The sequence below is a fragment of the Bipolaris oryzae genome (assembly GCF_000523455.1).
Source record: "Bipolaris oryzae ATCC 44560 unplaced genomic scaffold scaffold_230, whole genome shotgun sequence".
NCBI classification, from domain to species: domain Eukaryota; kingdom Fungi; phylum Ascomycota; class Dothideomycetes; order Pleosporales; family Pleosporaceae; genus Bipolaris; species Bipolaris oryzae.
Genome location: NW_006911506.1, coordinates 18139 through 35180, shown reverse-complemented (window position 1 = coordinate 35180; position 17042 = coordinate 18139). Strand labels below are relative to the sequence as shown.

General features: G+C 51.7%; 8 protein-coding genes across 8 annotated transcripts; 4 read left to right on the top strand and 4 right to left on the bottom strand.

The window, feature by feature from the left end:
- Positions 1-2247: 2247 nt before the first annotated feature.
- Positions 2248-4017, bottom strand: COCMIDRAFT_9508 (uncharacterized protein; the record flags this gene model as incomplete). The annotated part of the gene is made up of 1 exon (XM_007694643.1): positions 2248-4017. One exon carries the CDS (start codon positions 4015-4017, stop codon positions 2248-2250), a length of 1770 nt encoding a protein of 589 aa, XP_007692833.1.
- Positions 4018-4485: 468 nt separating this feature from the next.
- Positions 4486-5445, bottom strand: COCMIDRAFT_30448 (uncharacterized protein; the record flags this gene model as incomplete). Its single annotated transcript, XM_007694642.1, has 1 exon — positions 4486-5445. The coding sequence occupies one exon, from the start codon at positions 5443-5445 to the stop codon at positions 4486-4488; it is 960 nt and encodes a 319-aa protein (XP_007692832.1).
- Positions 5446-6344: 899 nt separating this feature from the next.
- On the top strand, positions 6345-8718 carry COCMIDRAFT_9506 (uncharacterized protein; the record flags this gene model as incomplete). Its single annotated transcript, XM_007694641.1, has 3 exons — positions 6345-6369; positions 6446-6587; positions 6771-8718. 3 exons carry the CDS (start codon positions 6345-6347, stop codon positions 8716-8718), a joined length of 2115 nt encoding a protein of 704 aa, XP_007692831.1.
- A 324-nt stretch (positions 8719-9042) lies between these two features.
- Positions 9043-9480, bottom strand: COCMIDRAFT_9505 (uncharacterized protein; the record flags this gene model as incomplete). The annotated part of the gene is made up of 3 exons (XM_007694640.1): positions 9043-9123; positions 9174-9317; positions 9376-9480. 3 exons carry the CDS (start codon positions 9478-9480, stop codon positions 9043-9045), a joined length of 330 nt encoding a protein of 109 aa, XP_007692830.1.
- A 620-nt stretch (positions 9481-10100) lies between these two features.
- COCMIDRAFT_108236 (uncharacterized protein) lies at positions 10101-11176 on the top strand (the record flags this gene model as incomplete). The annotated part of the gene is made up of 3 exons (XM_007694639.1): positions 10101-10447; positions 10512-10971; positions 11024-11176. 3 exons carry the CDS (start codon positions 10101-10103, stop codon positions 11174-11176), a joined length of 960 nt encoding a protein of 319 aa, XP_007692829.1.
- Positions 11177-11392: 216 nt separating this feature from the next.
- COCMIDRAFT_9503 (uncharacterized protein) lies at positions 11393-12112 on the bottom strand (the record flags this gene model as incomplete). The annotated part of the gene is made up of 1 exon (XM_007694638.1): positions 11393-12112. One exon carries the CDS (start codon positions 12110-12112, stop codon positions 11393-11395), a length of 720 nt encoding a protein of 239 aa, XP_007692828.1.
- An 813-nt stretch (positions 12113-12925) lies between these two features.
- Positions 12926-14065, top strand: COCMIDRAFT_108235 (uncharacterized protein; the record flags this gene model as incomplete). The annotated part of the gene is made up of 1 exon (XM_007694637.1): positions 12926-14065. The coding sequence occupies one exon, from the start codon at positions 12926-12928 to the stop codon at positions 14063-14065; it is 1140 nt and encodes a 379-aa protein (XP_007692827.1).
- A 769-nt stretch (positions 14066-14834) lies between these two features.
- Positions 14835-16740, top strand: COCMIDRAFT_108228 (uncharacterized protein; the record flags this gene model as incomplete). Its single annotated transcript, XM_007694636.1, has 4 exons — positions 14835-15140; positions 15212-15874; positions 15927-16030; positions 16146-16740. 4 exons carry the CDS (start codon positions 14835-14837, stop codon positions 16738-16740), a joined length of 1668 nt encoding a protein of 555 aa, XP_007692826.1.
- Positions 16741-17042: the final 302 nt, after the last annotated feature.

Here is a 17042-nt window from a genome sequence, read left to right as displayed (position 1 = left end):
TGTAGATCGATCAACACCAAATCTTTTTGCAATTTCTGTATATGTAAAAGGCTCGTCAGGCTCTAAGGCATTAATAGCTGCAATTGCAGCCTCAATATTGCTCATGGTGGTGGAGATACAAGGTGTTGAAGTTGTGGTAGTTGCAAGGCCGCGTGTGCGCGAGGTGGTGGTGTGCGCGAGGTGGTGGGGCACGGTAGCGCCTTCACTAATGAGACGTCGTTCTTCATTCCTCAGCCTTGCTAAGATTCTCACTCTCATAGACACCCCTCCCCACCTTGCACCAACCACTATTACCTGTACCCAGTGTTCGTTCGCATCACTTGCTGCGTAGTGGCAAGGCTCTGTCAGGGTCTAATCCCTTGGGTTGATCATTGCCTAACTAACTGCTTTTGTGTCACGTGTGACGTTTACACATTCCTACCAAAGGGCGATCTCCCCACTAACATTAACGCCTCCGGCGCATCACTAGCACACCCAAGCGAATTTACCTATAAGAGCCTCGTATCTCTTGCTTTGATCCTCACAGCAAGGCTACAGCGCAAGAATCACCACCATGGCCCACAACCATCAACAACACCCATCTGGCCCGCCTCCTCCGGAACCACATGAAGGGCCTCCACCTTTGCCAATAGAATGCCCGCCAGGTGACAACTATCCAATTGAGTTGTTCAGCCTTCTGGAACCCGAAGATACGATGAGAAAACACGGCTTCGTTATGGAGCCGCTCACAATGGCGGACCTCAAAGGGAAAGCCAGGTGCAAAGACTGCAACCAGAGTACGTGCTAGAAACGTCACTTATGTGCTATCGGAGGTACAAATTGACGCTGCTAATCGAATATCAGCAATGTTCAATCTCACAAAGGATCTAAGAAGGCAGCAAAAATTACGCCGCGCCAACCCAATTCCACCCCCACCAAAGAGGTTCTGGGACCCATTCCCCACAATCTTGATACCAAAAGGGAAAGGTAGATACGATTCAACAGAATGCACAGTACAATGCAGCTCCCACCCTGGGACTGTGGACCGGGCTACGAGGGTAAAAGCAACACTGGCAAAGAGATGAAGCTCATCACTAATTGCATCCAGTGCTTCACTTGTTGTCATGTACCTGTATATGAAGCCAAGCCATGCGTCCACAGCCATGTGCACGAATTACACAGCTATGCGCCTGGCGAACTTGCCCGTGTACACCAGTATCACCATACGCCGGCATGCCATCCAGAAGGCCTAGCATTTCGCGCTGCCGTCGCTATTGACTGCGAAATGGGAACTGCCATTTCCGGAGATAGTGAACTCATTCGCCTGACCGCCATTGATTACCTAACTGGCGAAGTCCTCATCAATAACCTCGTTCAGCCTGACCAACAAATGCTACACCTTAACACCAGGTTCTCTGGGGTCACATTTCTGCAGCTGAACGAAGCGAAGAGGAAAAGGACTTCTTTGAGGGGCAAGTCTGGCGCGAGGGAAGCACTATGGAGATTTGTCGGCCCACATACTGCGCTAGTGGGCCATGGTTTGAACAATGATCTGAGAGCGCTGAAATGGATCCATCCAACTGTGGTTGACTCGTACATGGTTGAACACAAGATTGTGCAAGCGAAGAAAAAGGCCGACAAGGAGGCAGCGGAAGCGGCAGCGGCAGTAGCAGCAGCAGCAGCAGAAGCAACTACCGAAACCTCAGCACAGGATCTAGCTGAACAGATCCTGGATCTACAGTTATCCCCACAAACAGAATCTCAGCCAAAGCAGAAGAGAATCAAGGGAACCGGCGACTTGGCGCTCAAGACGTTAATGAAGAAGTACATCAACAGGGATATTCAGACGCAGGGCAACAAGGGGCATGATAGCTTTGAGGATGCGCTCGCGGCGAGGGATTTGGTACACTGGATGGTTCTGAGGAGGCTTGCAGAGAAGGAGGCATTGGCAGTGTAAGCGAAGCGATGATTCTGATACTAGGGATTTTCATGAAATTGCGTAATGGTTTCTAGGGCTGGTTACATCGTGCGAGGGAATTGGGTGTGTAGCGATATCAAGTTCGGCAAGTCCTACACGATCTCGCTACTTTGAAACAAAACTAGGTGTGCACATGATTACTTACACAACCCACTGTGTCTTCCAGGCGAGCAGAAAAGCAACTTCCAAACACCCACACTGGTTTAAATTAGTACTCACATTGGCTTAAATCAAAATAGATTAAGAGTCATCCACTAAGAAAAAAAACAACAAGTCATGCACAAACAACCCTATACACCCTCCCCCCTTCTCCTCCTCACCTCGACTTCCTCCAACAACCCCCGATAATCCTCGGGCCCATACCCCTCCACCCACTCCTTGACCCCCCCTCCCTTCCTCCTGTCCCTTAGTCCCAAATCCCGCAGCAAAACATCAAAATAAGGCAAAGTATCAAACACCAGATCGGGTAAAATATACCCATAACTCATCGCTCCCCGATGGACACCGTACTGACTATTCCGATACACCTCCTTTAACACGCTTTCCTGTTCAGAGGGTGAAAACGGGGTTGCAAGTGTGCCGGAGAAGAAGGATTCGATCCAGAGGGATTGGATGTAGGCGCAGGGAAAAGTGCCGAGGCAGTGGACTGCGCCTGCGAAGGCGATGGTGGGGTGGGTGAGGAACCGGGGTGGTGCGATGAAGCGGTATAGACGGTAGGGTTGCGTTTGCGCCTTACGGGGTTGCGGTGTAGAGCGGAGGGAGGGGTCCGGGTGGCCTGGCCGATTTACGTTTCGTTGAGATAGGTATGGGAAGTCTGTGAAGAGACTGGTTTCGGATGCGGCCATGAGGGCTTGGTCTGAGGGGGTGGGAGGACATGGTAGGCCGAGATCGTGCTCGAGGGATGGGGGGTTGAAGCGGAATGTGTGGGCTTTTTGCCAGCCTGTGGCGCAGACGAGGGCGTTGGCAGTGAGGGTGGTGCCGGATTTGAGGCGGATGGTTTGAGTGTTTTCTAGAGCGGCGATGTTGTCGAATACAATACTGATTTTTCCGTCACGGACGAGGTCGAAGAAGCTGGTGGGGTAGTTGTGGATGGATAATGCGTTTCCGACTTCAAAGGCGCTTCTCCAGGGTCTCAGCTTCTTCGTCTCCGTGTGGGCGTCGAGTTTGTTCAGTGAAACTGCATCTTCACTGAGTACATACCAGAATCCCGCTATGATCTTCCTGCCCAGCCACGTCTTGTGCAGAAACCAGCGCAGCCAGCCTTCGACTCCCGTTGTCGTAGCCCAGGGGCAAGGCGACATGAAGCCAAAGAAGCGCGTGTGCACCAACTTCTCCAACCACATTCCGAACGGTGTCACATGGCTGGGTGTCATCCATACGGGGCCATTGCCATCTTGTCGGACCAGGAGCGTCGCTGAGGAAGAAGGCTGCGTCGCACACGCGTAGGCTACATCCCAAGCTGATTTCCCGGACCCGACAACCACAGTGTGTGTCTGCGGTCTCACAATTTCCGCATAGTGAGCTGGGAAATCCCGAGTATGTATAACTGGCGAGAAGAACGTAGGTGATGTAGGGTATGCTGGTAGCAAAGGCTTGTTTGTATTTCCTGTTGCTACGATGACTTTTTTGGCTCGTATCACCGTCTCTTTCTTTTCGGCCGAAGATGACGACGACACACAACGTAATATCCAACTCTCCTCTTCATCGCCCTGCTCTTGCTCAAGCACCTCGACACTCGTGTTCAGACGGATGAATTGTTTGATATCCGCCCATTCTACAAACGCACAGAGGTAATCGTACATTTTGGGCGCATCAATATGCGCTCCTTGTTGGACCCCGAAGCGCTTTTGATCCATGGGAAAATCAGGATGCTCGTACATTCCCCATAAATTGTTAGTTTTTAGGCCTGGGAAAACGCGTTCCGGGGCCCATGGTCCGCCGATGGAGGGCGCAGAGTCGAGGATGAGAAGCTTGGCAGAAGGGTGCAAGCGATGGTAGGTATGCGCGGCTGTGAGGCCATTGACGCTTGCACCTATGACCACCACGTCTGCTTCTTCCATTGTTGTGCTGTGAGATAGTGAATACGAAGATAGGTCAGAGTTGGTGGGCTGAAGTTGTCTATAATAATTCCTATGCGAGATCGGAAGAATTTAGCCAATAAGCAAGACTGATAACGGGGGCCATATTAATAGATCTGCCTTGTGCTTACTCTAAGAAAATATGCCTGCATGATATGAGTGGACAGGATAGGTTGGTGGCCTGATTGCAAGATAGTAAGCGAGATGGATGCAACTCAGTGGACATGGCACTTCTTCCAGCGTAGTTAACATAGTGCCAGTTTTGCATACATGCCCAAACCTATTCGATTGCCTCCGGAATTATTCGGCCTATGATAAAATGACATGTGGAATTTTCATCAATTGCGCTTTTCCCATTCGGTTTCGGGTAAGTAAATGAATCATTAAAGTCCGCGGGGAAACTGATCCCTCATTACTGGTAAAGAACACCAAATCAACCACCTGGATACATCACAACTTTGCTTTTACAGAACCAACGCCAGCCTGGACTTGTACGGTGCCTGCTGCATTGGTGTCGACAGTGACCACGACGCCTTCTGTAGCAGTCTCACCTGGCTTCAGTAATATCTCTTGGCAGTCTTCGTTACCTACATCGTTGGCGAACTGTACAACTACAAAGTCGATTGGCCGGTCTCCAATCACTACCATAGGTGCATGCCATGTCCCAGCACCATAAGTCACAGCTTGAGCCCCAGTCGCAACAAAGGCGCGGACATTCTTGAGATCTGGGAGGCCGGGTCCTTTGGGCCGCGCAGACGGATGCAGGTGGGAAAAGTGACTTTGTGTGGACGTGCCCTCGTCCGAGGGACTGGGTCTTCCTCGTCCGAATATGTCGAACACACTCCCATTTCCCTTCATAACTGGCGCAGGATATGGCGGGGCCCTGTCTGTCCGATACTTGGACGCGCTCGCAGGGAGAGTTGGTGCGACTATGACAAGATATTGTGTGTGCCTGTCTTGTTGTGCCAAACCCATGGGTATAAACGTCTGCGTGGTAAAAGGGTGTCGCTCGAGAATAGAGACATCCAATAGCTGCTTGAGGCAGTCGTCGTTTCCGTCCTCGTCCTCATCCAGGTCCAAGTCGCCCCAGGAGCTCGGCATGCTCATGCTGGGCTCGTGTGGGCGCAGGTTGCGCGGCGAGCAAACAAACATGTTCATGACGGCCCGAGCCGGCTTTTTGCTGGGCGCAAGGGTATACAGATTTGACATGTGGGTGACATCGAGGTACTTTGTCGCAGAGCCCTGATTGGCGGACACTGCTTCGGGTGTCTGTACGCGGTTTGGAATGGGTAGCTTTGCTGACGGCGATGTTGAGGGATTCTCGATGACGGCACCAAACTGCGCAAAGGCTGTAGGAGTGAGCAGCTCTATCGGTATGCGAATGGACGGGGCAGGCGTTGAAGGAGGCATATTGACGGCGGGGCGCCCAAGGAGCGGCAGACAGCTGCTGCGACGGGTCGGTGGAGTTGGGATGGAGATCGCGTGCGGGAGCTTGTCAAAGGGCGCTACTGAGGCGATAACGATAAGACCAGGTCGGGTCAGGTACCTTGGAGCGTCTGCATGTGATAATTGACGGTGCAGACGCCACGCTCACATGTTGCTTTTTGCTGTGGGCGTGAATCCGAGAATAAGGTGATTTGCTGTTCGATCGATGTGGATATTCATCACGCAAGTTACTGCGTAATTCACTGCAGGAGCAGGCTACTAGTATGGCCGTCTGGCTACACAGCCGTGAAGCTGGTTGCAGATCACGGCACCTCGCTTCGTTTGCTGCAGACACGATGAAATGCAGTCTGCGGGCAAAATAGTCTCTTGTCCTTCAATGCCCTTGTGCTGCTAAAGGATCGCAGATAGACTCGCATCAATCTCAGCTGCTGCATCCTTAACCCTCAGCTGGCGCAGCGAGGCTGATGTCACACAGCCAGGCAGGACCACTTACCCACGGCCCGCATTTTCCCCGAGCACTAGCGCGCATGCCCACGGATTTCTTTCTCGACAGCCGTCCGTCTCCCCAGCTACGCTCGTCACACGGTCACCCTTCAATTCTCTGGCGCGTGTTCCCTTTCCCCTTCTTGATCCACCCGTTGCCGCTGCGTGCGCCCAAAGTCTGCCCTTGGCCCCCAAGAGCCTCAGAAACTACGTCACCTTTTCAACCCCCCATAGCCACACCCGACGTGTTCCTGTCTTAGTCTTACCAACATCGCCAACACACCACACTCAGCTCAAGCCCTTGAGCCAGACTTCGCGACCACCAGCACCTTGCCCAACGCCCGCTTTTGGACGACTTCCTGTGACTTTGACTAGTTATCATGGCTGTTCCCACACAGTTGGCTTGTACGTAACCCCAACGAACAAAAGAAACACGGCGAGATTTTGTCTGTTGAAACACACTAACACTTTTGGCTTACAGACCGTTCCGCCAAGGGCATCGGGCTCTTCAATGCTGCTCCAGTCTACGAGCCGCTTCCAGGATTCGTGCGCCCAGAAGGCAACCTTCGTTGCTGCGCCTACTCGCCAGACAGCAAGTACTTCGCATGGGCTACACCTGACCAGTAAGCGCCACAAGACATCACATGCATCGCAGACAAGCACACTAGAATTGAGGATTGAAGATGACATGATGGAAAAGCGATTGAGGAGTCCCTCGAGGCACCAGCAATTCGTCATCCTTCAAAGCCACATCTGTGCGCTTGTGTGCGGCTGTCTGAATTGCACATATGGGCTAACTTTTGCAGGGTCTCTGTAATTGACGCTTCCGTCGGCCATATTGTTACCACACTCCCCACACCGAACGTCTACGAGCTCGGCTTCTCTCCATTGGGCACCTACCTCATCACATGGCAGCGGCCCTCCAAGGACGAGGACGGAAATGCGACAAAGAACCTCCGGGTCTGGAAGACGCTCTCCGACGAAGCCGAAGATGATGGGTCGCGGGCAGTGATTGGTGAATACGTCCAGAAGAACCAGAACGGCTGGAACCTACAGTACACATCCGACGAGAAGTTCTGTGCCCGCGTTGTGACAAACGAGGTGCAGTTCTTCCAGTCGAGTGATTTGCGCAACCCCTGGAACAAGCTCCGTGTAGAGGGAGTAACGGAAATGGCACTGTCGCCCGGCAAGAACCATTCAGTTGCAGTTTTTGTGCCGGAGCGCAAGGGTATGCCCGCTGCCGTCAAGGTGTTTGCGGTACCTCAATTCAGCCAGCCTGTATCGCAAAAGACCTTTTTCAAGGGTGACAAGGTCCAGCTCAAATGGAATGACCTTGGTACTAGCCTGATTGTCCTGGCACAGACTGAGGTTGACAAGACCAACAAGAGCTACTATGGAGAGACGAACATGTATATTCTTAGTGCCAACGGCACGTTCGATTCGCGCATCCAGTTGGATAAAGAGGGACCTATTCACGATGTCTCGTGGTCGCCCAACTCGAAAGAGTTTGGTGTTACCTACGGCTACATGCCTGCAAAGACGACCATTTTCAATCAGCGGGCAGTTCCCCAGCACAGCTTTGATTTGGGTCCACGCAACACCATTCTTTTCAGCCCCCATGGTCGTTTTGTCATTGTCGCTGGTTTCGGCAATCTTGCTGGAGACATGGATATTTATGATTTGGAGAAGAATTTTGCCAAGGTGTGCCACGTCAAGACATCTAACTGCACATACTGCGAGTGGAGTCCAGATGGCCAGCATATCCTCACTGCAACGACTAGTCCGCGCCTGCGTGTTGACAATGGCATCCGTATTTACCATGTCAGCGGCGGGCTCATGTACAACGAGGACATGAATGAGCTGTACCATGTTGTTTGGCGACCTCAGCCGACGTCGATGTACCCGCTGGCGGACCCCCTGACTGCTGTCCCGACGCCACACTCGTCAGCGCTGGCGTACCTCAGCACCCAAAAGACACCCTCGAAGCCCGCTGGTGCCTACCGTCCTCCTGGCGCGCGTGGAACAGCCACTCCATTGCACTTCAAGCGTGAGGATGAGGGAGGAGCAGCCTTCCACAACACGGGCGTTTCATCGACAAACGTTGGATTTGCCAATGGATTCGGCAAGCCGCGTCGCCGTGAGGTGCCTGGTGCAGACACTGCCGAGTCTCTTCCTCCTGGTGCTGCCCCCGGCGGTGGTGTCAGTCTTACCGGTGCTCAGGATGGTGACGGGGAACTTTCCAAGGCTGCTTTGAAGAACAAGAAGAAGCGCGAAGCTAAAAAGGCGCGTGAAGCTGCTGACAAGGCTGCTGGTCTGGGTGTCGACGGTGCCAATGGTTCTAATGGAGCCAATGACGGTCGTAGCCCAGAGCGTCGCCAACGCAGCCGCAGCAAGAGCGGATATGAGCAACACGGAAGGAGCGCTAGCCAAGCTCGCAATTATGGCAACAGCCCCAACCGTCAGGCTAGGCAAGAGGGCAATCGCCGACAGAACCCCGGTCAGCAGGGCGCTGGCCATGCTCCTCCAATCAAGACGGAAGGCCATGCTCCTCCGCCTGACCTCACTGTCACTAGCCCTGGAGACGGCGGCCCCCAGGACAAGAAGATTCGCGGCTTGCTCAAGAAGATGCGTGCCATTGAAGAATTGAAGATGAGGCAAGCAGGCGGAGAGAAGCTCGAGGACACGCAGATCAAGAAGATCAGTACCGAGGTTCAGATCAAGAAGGAGCTGGATGCTCTTGGCTATTCTGGCTAGAGGGGAGGTGGAGTACAACATGTGGGGAGGCGAGCAGTGCAAGGGGGAGAAGTGGTTGAGCAGAGGGGGTGATGTGGAGGTTAGTAGGCATGACGTGCGATGATAGAAAATGACGAAACTGTGCTGTTTTTGAAATGATGTTTTCGAAGACGAAAGACATGAGAACATAGGTGATGTGCTGCTTATGAATTTGTTGTGACGCAAAGAGGATGCAGGCCTTTGAGAATTGGACTTGATTCATGCTATCATAATTTCGTAGTCATTCATGCGTTTGAGATTCCGGGTAGATGGAGACTCGCAGTCCGGCTGTTGAGTCGCAGACATCTAGTGCGAGGCGTGTCCGCCCTGGGATCCCAACTCGGAAGCAAGCTCGCTGCCCTTCTTGAAGGTTCCATCGGGGTTGCGCTACAAGACAGTCAGTGATGAAGCTCTGTAGCAGTTCTCTGCTAACTTACACCAGAGTCCTTGTGAGTGTGGGAACCAGAGTCGCCAGAGCCATGAGAGGCATGGCCACCCTGTGCACCCAACTCCTTGGCGACCTCGGAGCCCTTTGTGAAGGTGCCGTCAGGGTTGCGGCCAGGGTGATCGTTGCTAGAGGACTGGAAGAGCAGTTAGTGAGTAGAACTTGAGCGGCAGGGACCCAAAGGATCAGCATACGTCGTTGTGGCTGGAGCCGTGAGAAGCATGGCCGCCCTTGGCAGCAATCTCCCTAAGCTCGTCCTTGGGCCGGTTGGCGAAGTTTGCGGGGTTGGAAGAGGCCATTTTGGAAGGTGTTGTGAAGTTGAGGTTGAAGTTGGGGGTGGGAGGTTGAAGTGATGGATGGAAGTGGTATGAGAAGAGAGGGAGACTTGGACGAGAGAGACAGCTGCTATATAGACACTGGTGCTTGTTTGTTCCTGTTGCTTTTGATACTTCAGGCGCCCTTCTGATTGCTTTCCCCACACAGCATCACGTCACAATTGCGGGTAGCAGGTTTGCAGACACAGGTGAGAGGGCCCAAAGCGGCAGCCCTCCCCACCATTGGCTACAAGTATTCTGGCACTGGTGTGCACTAGCCCAGAGACAGGCTCTCCATTTGCTCGCAGCTTTGGCTTGATGGCAGCCGGGCGTAGAGTAGACTGCCGCCTGTCCTATCCTCTGGTGGTGAGCTGAGGTGTGATGTCATTGCTCTCTGCACGGCGACGCGTCTCGCGCACTCACGTGCCGACGTGTCTCGCGACGGCCAATCAGAGCCGCAGTCGAGTCTTCGACGTCACCCAGGGTTACGCGACTGCCTGTCTGCGGCTGGGGAGTGAATTAAATTGGGATGCTTACATGCTAATCTTCGCCCCTTTACTCTCGTGATACCTTACACATAGCCCAAATCAAGTCATATAGCAGCAATGAGTCTAAAACGCAAAGCCGCCGCTGCAGCTACCGACGCGTCCAAGAAGACTAAGCAGAACGGCAGCATTACTGCCTTCTTCGGCCCACCTAAGACCGACCCCAATGCACCCCCCAAGCAGACAGCTGCAGCTGCAAAGTTTGACAAAGATGCCTGGGTTGCCAAACTCACCGATGAGCAGAAGGACCTGTTGCAGCTCGAGCTCGATACCATGCACGAGAGCTGGCTGCCGCATCTCAAGGATGTACTTGTAACGCCCCAGTTTCTGCAACTGAAGCGTTTCCTTAAACAGGAGCTGGCCAGCGGCAAGACGGTGTATCCACCAATGAAAGATGTTTACTCATGGTTCGTCTACCAATCCCTTGACGACCCCAGTTTTCAAGTCCAACATGCTGACAGGCAAGTATAGGTCGCGACACACACCGCTCAACACGGTCAAGGTAGTCATCACAGGCCAGGACCCTTACCACGGCCCTAACCAAGCCCATGGCCTCTGCTTCTCCATCCGACCGCCAAACCCTGCCCCACCCTCGCTTCAGAATATCTACAAAGCCCTCAAGAAGGAATACCCAGATTACCAGCCGCCGCCAAACAAGGGTGGATTGCTGATTCCATGGGCTGAGCGGGGCGTGTTGCTCATCAACACCTGCCTAACTGTTCGCAGAGGCGAAGCAAACTCGCATTCTGGCAAAGGCTGGGAACTGCTCATGCAAAAGGTCATTGATACCGTGGCCAAGGTGCGAACCAACGGTGTCGTTTTTCTGGCCTGGGGCACCCCGGCCCAACAGAGGACAAAGGGTATTCCAGTGGACAAGCATCTTGTTCTCAAGAGCGTGCACCCCAGCCCGCTGAGTGCAGCGAGGGGATTCGTAAGTCTCGCAACTAGTGATACATTGAGATGATTGTGCTAATCACAAGTAGTTTGACTGCGGGCATTTTACTAAATGCAATGAATGGCTTGTTCAGAGATATGGAAAGGGCGGGGGCATTGATTGGGATCTCAATGTTAAACCTGAAAAAGAGAAGGGAAAGGAAGAGAAGAAAGAAAACGAAAAGAAAGAGGAAAAAGAATAGGGATTGGATATCTGAACCACAACTCAGATAGGAAACTCGAAACACTGTGTCCTTGGATATACGGTTTTTTCTTTGGTAGCGTACAGTTTGGCGTTGGGTCAAAATGTTTCTTGGGAGCGTATGTATGCGTCTTTTGAATTTGGGCGAAAGATTCTATGTGTATAGTCCTATGAAAGCAAACTACGAAGCCTCATTGTATCTTTCCTTTGCATGTCTTTACTGCTTCAACTCCCCTTCCCGCCTCGCAACCCAAAACAGCCCCCTCTCCACCATCCCACTAAACCACTCATCCTCATAGGCCTCATCAAAATGCCCCAACGCTGTAAAAAACACCCTCCCCTCCTCAAACTCCTGACACCACACCAACGGATGATCCTCCCCATGCATCCCTCCCGAAAATGTCTTCGTATCCCCCCTCAGCAAAACCTCCAACCCTGCATTCTCCCTCGGATGCTCATGGAAATTATACCACTCATCTTTCCACCCTTGTCGGCCCCCACAGCCACTCAGTATAAAATGCTCGTCGGCTTTTTCGGAATCCAGCACCAGAGACCCGATTTCCGGGTCTGGATGCGAAAGAAACTTCGCACCGATCATCTTCTCCCACCACCCATCCTCCGGCATACCCGCCGCCGCACCGTGGATAGCTACTACACCGCCGCCTTGCTGCATCCAGTCTCTAAACGCGGAGATTTGGGGGTCGGAAAGCAGGGCGGGACCGAGGGTTTGGAGGAGGATGACTGCGCGGTAGCGGGAGAGGGTTGATGGGGTGAAGATGCTCGAGTCTTCGGTTGTGGTTAGGGAGATGTGCGGGTGCTGGGCGGAGAGGCGCTGGAAGAGGGCGATGCCAGAGGGGATGGAGGTGTGGCGGTAGGAGGTTGTTTTTGTGAAGATGAAGATGGGGAAGGGCGTGGGTGCTGGGGCTAGGGCGGCCATTTTGAGGGATGGGGAAGGGGTGATGGTGGAGGGAAGGGCATAGTGGAGGGAAGCATTTGAGGGACTTGAGGAGTGTATTAGGCTGAACGGCTTTTCAGGAGGTTTATAACTGACGTCATTTATACCGGTGGGAGTTTGTGTACTGATTCTGGGGCGAATCCTAGGTGTTGAGTTGTTCGAACGTTTCGTTGTTCTGAGCCAAGGACATATTGGTTCTACTTTACACTCTTTGGTCTTTGGAGGTGTATAATTAGGTACTAGACTTGAAAGAACGCTATATTTCCATTGTGAGGGATAGGGTATCATGCAAAGTATTCAGCACGCTGTACGTGACTTCTCATCTGAGGTTAGTCTTAGATTGAAGGAAGAGTGTATCACTAACTATCCCGATTATTGTTGTCATATTACATTTTTGAGGCATATATATATATACCTTCGAACCGAAATCGGGAAATTTTCGATTCGGAGATGAGGACATATAGTAGTAAAGAGATTCTTGCCTACCTCGCACTATCTGATGAGAGAGTGTATGATATAAGGCAGTTTCAAGTGTAGGTGAGCTCCACAGCCTAGAAATGCATCGTTTAAAAGTTTAATTTGATTATACTAGGGAAAATCCTTTACGCACAACTACTGATTGCTGAGCTCAGCCACGCCATCATCAACGCGGGGGAGCCGGAGGAATGGAGATTCACGCTAGTGCTCCACCCGATCGATAGCGTCATTACTTCGTGTGGGGTCATTACTATCCGCGGGGAATAACTCTCCTCGCAGCAACTATATGGCATTGCAAAACCCAAAAGCCTTCACAAAATGACTTCGCAACTTCTTCAAGTCCCACGAGAGATTCGAGATATCATTTATGAATATGTACTTGTGCGCAACATCATACACGTCGAACGGGCTGCGGCTACTGTTCCCGAAACCACGGCAAAGCAAAGTCCTGAATTCTATAGACAACTCACGCAATCGTACCCCTTGACACACACACGCTCCCATCGCCGAGTTTGGGCAATACCGCGATTTGATCTTGGTCTGCCGTCTTTTAAAGACGATCCAGAACTCCCTCCAAGCCATGTTCAGATGACGTATCAAATCACACGCCAATGCAATTTACCCTTCGGACACCGAATCGGCATCCGTCTGCTCCAAACTTGTCAACAAATCTATCGCGAGGCCAGAGAGATATTTTACAGCAAAAACGTATTCAGTTTCAGGACAGTAGAGTGCATCCCAACTGCATTCGCATTCCTCTGCGACCGGCCTGCAGAGTCGCTCAGGCTTATCTCGTCCATGGAAATTACCTTAGGAGAGGGAACGAATTTGAGAGGCACAACTGAAGCCCACTATCCCGTAGTCGCCAGGTCCACAGATTCGGTGGTACTGCGGTACGTTTACAACCACTTTACCAACCTGTGTACCTTGCTCTCAACTTCGCGCATGCAGTTGCGGAAGCTTACCCTTGTTATCGACAGCTTACATCAGTTCTATAGGCCCGTGTTCCCTTCGCCTACAGATTGTATCAAATGGGAAACACAAAGGATGAGTGGTCCACGTCCATGGGTGGCTCCCTGGGTTGAACCGCTGTTCAAAGTAGAGAACCTCGAGTGCTTGGAAATACATTGGATTCTCGATCGACCCGAGATTTGCAGAATGGCAGACACGCTCTCACTGATGAAAGAGCAAATGCTTGCGCCAAAAGGCTCTCGGCGACGCGGTCGGTCCGACTGTTTCTGCGATCCCAGGTTTAACTTCCGGATCAACTACCAGGTCATCACGCAGGAACGAACGTCCATCTGTTGCGAGCTGTCTCGAGACGACCTGCTTCATAGCGATGAGAGCGACGGTAACGACAGCGAACACAGTAGGAAGCTACGATCGAGTGAAGAAAAGCTGACTGCGGCATGGCGGCAACACATGCAACGTATTTTTGAGGCTTCCGGCTGTCTATAGGCCTGTCAATAGTCGACGTATACATATGGTAGTTACCGGAAAAAGTTGAGAACAATGATAAGGCTCTACTTCGGATAACTCTATCCCTAATTTGTTAGAGGTCAATACCAGACTGTTCTTACTAGTAACCTTACCGGAAGCTAGTACATTATATATAGTATAGTTCTTGTGTACTCTACTCAGCCCGTGTCACACCTTCACTAGCAGCCCGCATACAAATTCCTGACCGTCCACCACGGTATAAGAACGAGGGACGGAAACTTATTATTAAAACGAGACTCGATTCACACAAGAGCAGCACAGAGAAGCATATCAATGTTTCTCTTTAATCCCCGGTGGTTGGTGTGGGGTTAGGCCATCCCTGTTATCCGGAAGGATTCCCGAAACATACCAAAAAAGACATCAAGACCGTGTGGTGTAACACATAATGAGCAGGGGAGCATGCTAAGTCCGATGCTGCGTCAGTGTCGCCATTTAGTGCAACGCCAACCCTGCATACTGTTGATTCGCAAGCGGCTACATGACCCACGCAGCAGCCACCAACTTTCACCTAAACTGCTCTGAATCCATTCGCTGTGCCGCATCCCGTTGTATCTCCACACGACCCGGGGGCCTCACATACTCTATCCTCCTCCTCTCTCTCTGCAACCTGACGAACCCACCAGCAGATGACGACGATCCGGTGAAGGCTATCTCGTACGTTTCGTTATCGTTCAAGACGTGGCTGGATTTCCGGTGTCACGCACAGTCTCAGTCTCTCTCTATCAAAATGATTGGGACATCTGCTTTCTCCGCTCTAGGAGAGCTTGTGCAGAGCAAAACAATCATTGCATCCCTCGCGCTGGCCACACACTACGTTCTCCATACCTTCGAATGGGACACCAGATTCCACCTGATCCTATACGCGTGGGCTCTAGGTCTCGGGAGTGTTGCAGCCATCACATTCATGACCGGCCAGCATGCCGGGGCAATAGTGGCCACAGCTCAGATCACAGCCACGGTAGCATCGCTCTATTTCAGCGTTTTGTTTACCAGCATCTTGCTGCATCGTGGATTCTTCCATCGTCTTCGAAAGGTATGTCAGAGCGCACTGAAAGAAGCTTTCCTTATTATCTTGATCGTCGTCCTTGGTACTAATAGTCCTAGTTCCCAGGGCCTATTGGGTCACGGTTCTCCAAGTCATACGCAATCTACGCTGGAGTTTTCCCCACTCGATTCCGACATTTTGAGTATCAGCGGCAACTGCACCAAAAGTATAAGTCAGATGTAATTCGGACTGGTCCAAGAGAGGTCACGGTTTATTGCGCTGACGCTATTCCACTCATCCATGGACCGGCATCTACATGTAGAAAGCCTCTCTCCGTATATGGAGTCTTTAGGGAAGCCACTGGTATCTCGCTCCAGACAACAACAGATAAGGAGAAACACCGTCAGCAGCGCAGGGTCTGGGACCGCGCCTTCAACGCCAAGGCTCTGCGCGACTACGAGCCTCGCCTCAATCGACATGCGGCTACTCTTGTATCAAGACTGAAAGAGCAATCATCAAAAGGTCCAGTACGAATTAACAAATGGCTGAACTTTTACAGCTTCGATGTCATGGGAGACATGGCATTCAGTCGCAGCTTTGGTTTGATCGAAAAGGGCGAAGAAACTGATTTCATCAAGTTGCTTCATGAGGGTATGGATCCGATCAGCGTTTTTGCCCATGTCCCTTGGTCCTTGAATCTCGCAGTGCGAGCAGGCGCCGGTGCTAAGGCGCTAGTTGAGCATTCGGAATGGAGTCGTAGGGTCCTTGAGGAAAGAGTCAAGGTAAAGGAGCCAGTTTACTACCCAGAGGTCTCAGGCGGCTGATAATGACTAGAATCCACCAAAAGAGAATGATGTTTTCTCGTGGGTGCTCGGCGATGATAATCGAGTCACACCTAATATGGTCGCTAATTCTCACCTTTTGGTTGTAGCTGGCAGGTATGTGCAAACCAAATGCGATCCACCAACTGGCATAGAAAGACTTGCCACATACACGATACGCTACGTTAGGTTAAGAGGTATCTCCATGTGTTCAGAGCTGACATCATGACAGCGATACAGTAGCGGCAACACTGGCCATGCTCGCCTACGAACTCTGCGCGAAGCCACATATCCAAGCCAAGCTACGCAATGAAATCGATGCAGTCCATCCAGGGAAAACTCACCTCGACTGCAGCGATGTTACAGATTGTGAATATCTCAACGGCGTCATCCAGGAAGCACTGCGACTGCACCCGGCAGTCCCCTCTGGCGCTGCACGCGAAACACCACCCGAGGGTCTTACCCTCCCCAACGGAACATACATACCCGGCAACGTAATCATATGGACACCCGTCTACACCATTCAGCGTGACCCCCGCTATTGGGAGAAGCCCCTGGCCTTCATGCCCGAACGCTGGACTTCTCAAAACTCCAACGCCATCATCGACAAGCGCGCGTTTATGACATTCCTTTCCGGGCCCTACAGCTGCATAGGACAGAAGCTGGCGATGATGGAATTGCGGAGCGTTGTAGCAAACTTGGTGCGGTCGTTTGAGATTACGTTTGCTGAAGGCGATGATGGGAGTGAGATTGGGAGTAGGAGCCGTGACTGCTTCACTATGAAGGTGGGAGATTTGGATGTTAAGCTTACGCCTAGGCAATCGTGATCATGAGGATAAAGTGGGGTCTGAGGTCACATAGGGTCCTTGAATTTCCCTTTTATTATTTTGTGGAATTTTAGCAAGCCCGTAATCGGCAAAGGCCACCTGAGAGTGACGATGACATTGATTAAATTAAGTAGGTCATGGCAACTATTCGAGTTGCATATCTTACCATTTTGGATATTGATGTATGGGGGTAAGACCAATGTATAGCACATCGGCAGAAAATATATCTTGAAAAGGTTTTCACAGTATGTACTCTATCTCATCCTGCCCACATGTATTGTAAACAAAAACTCTCCCTTCGC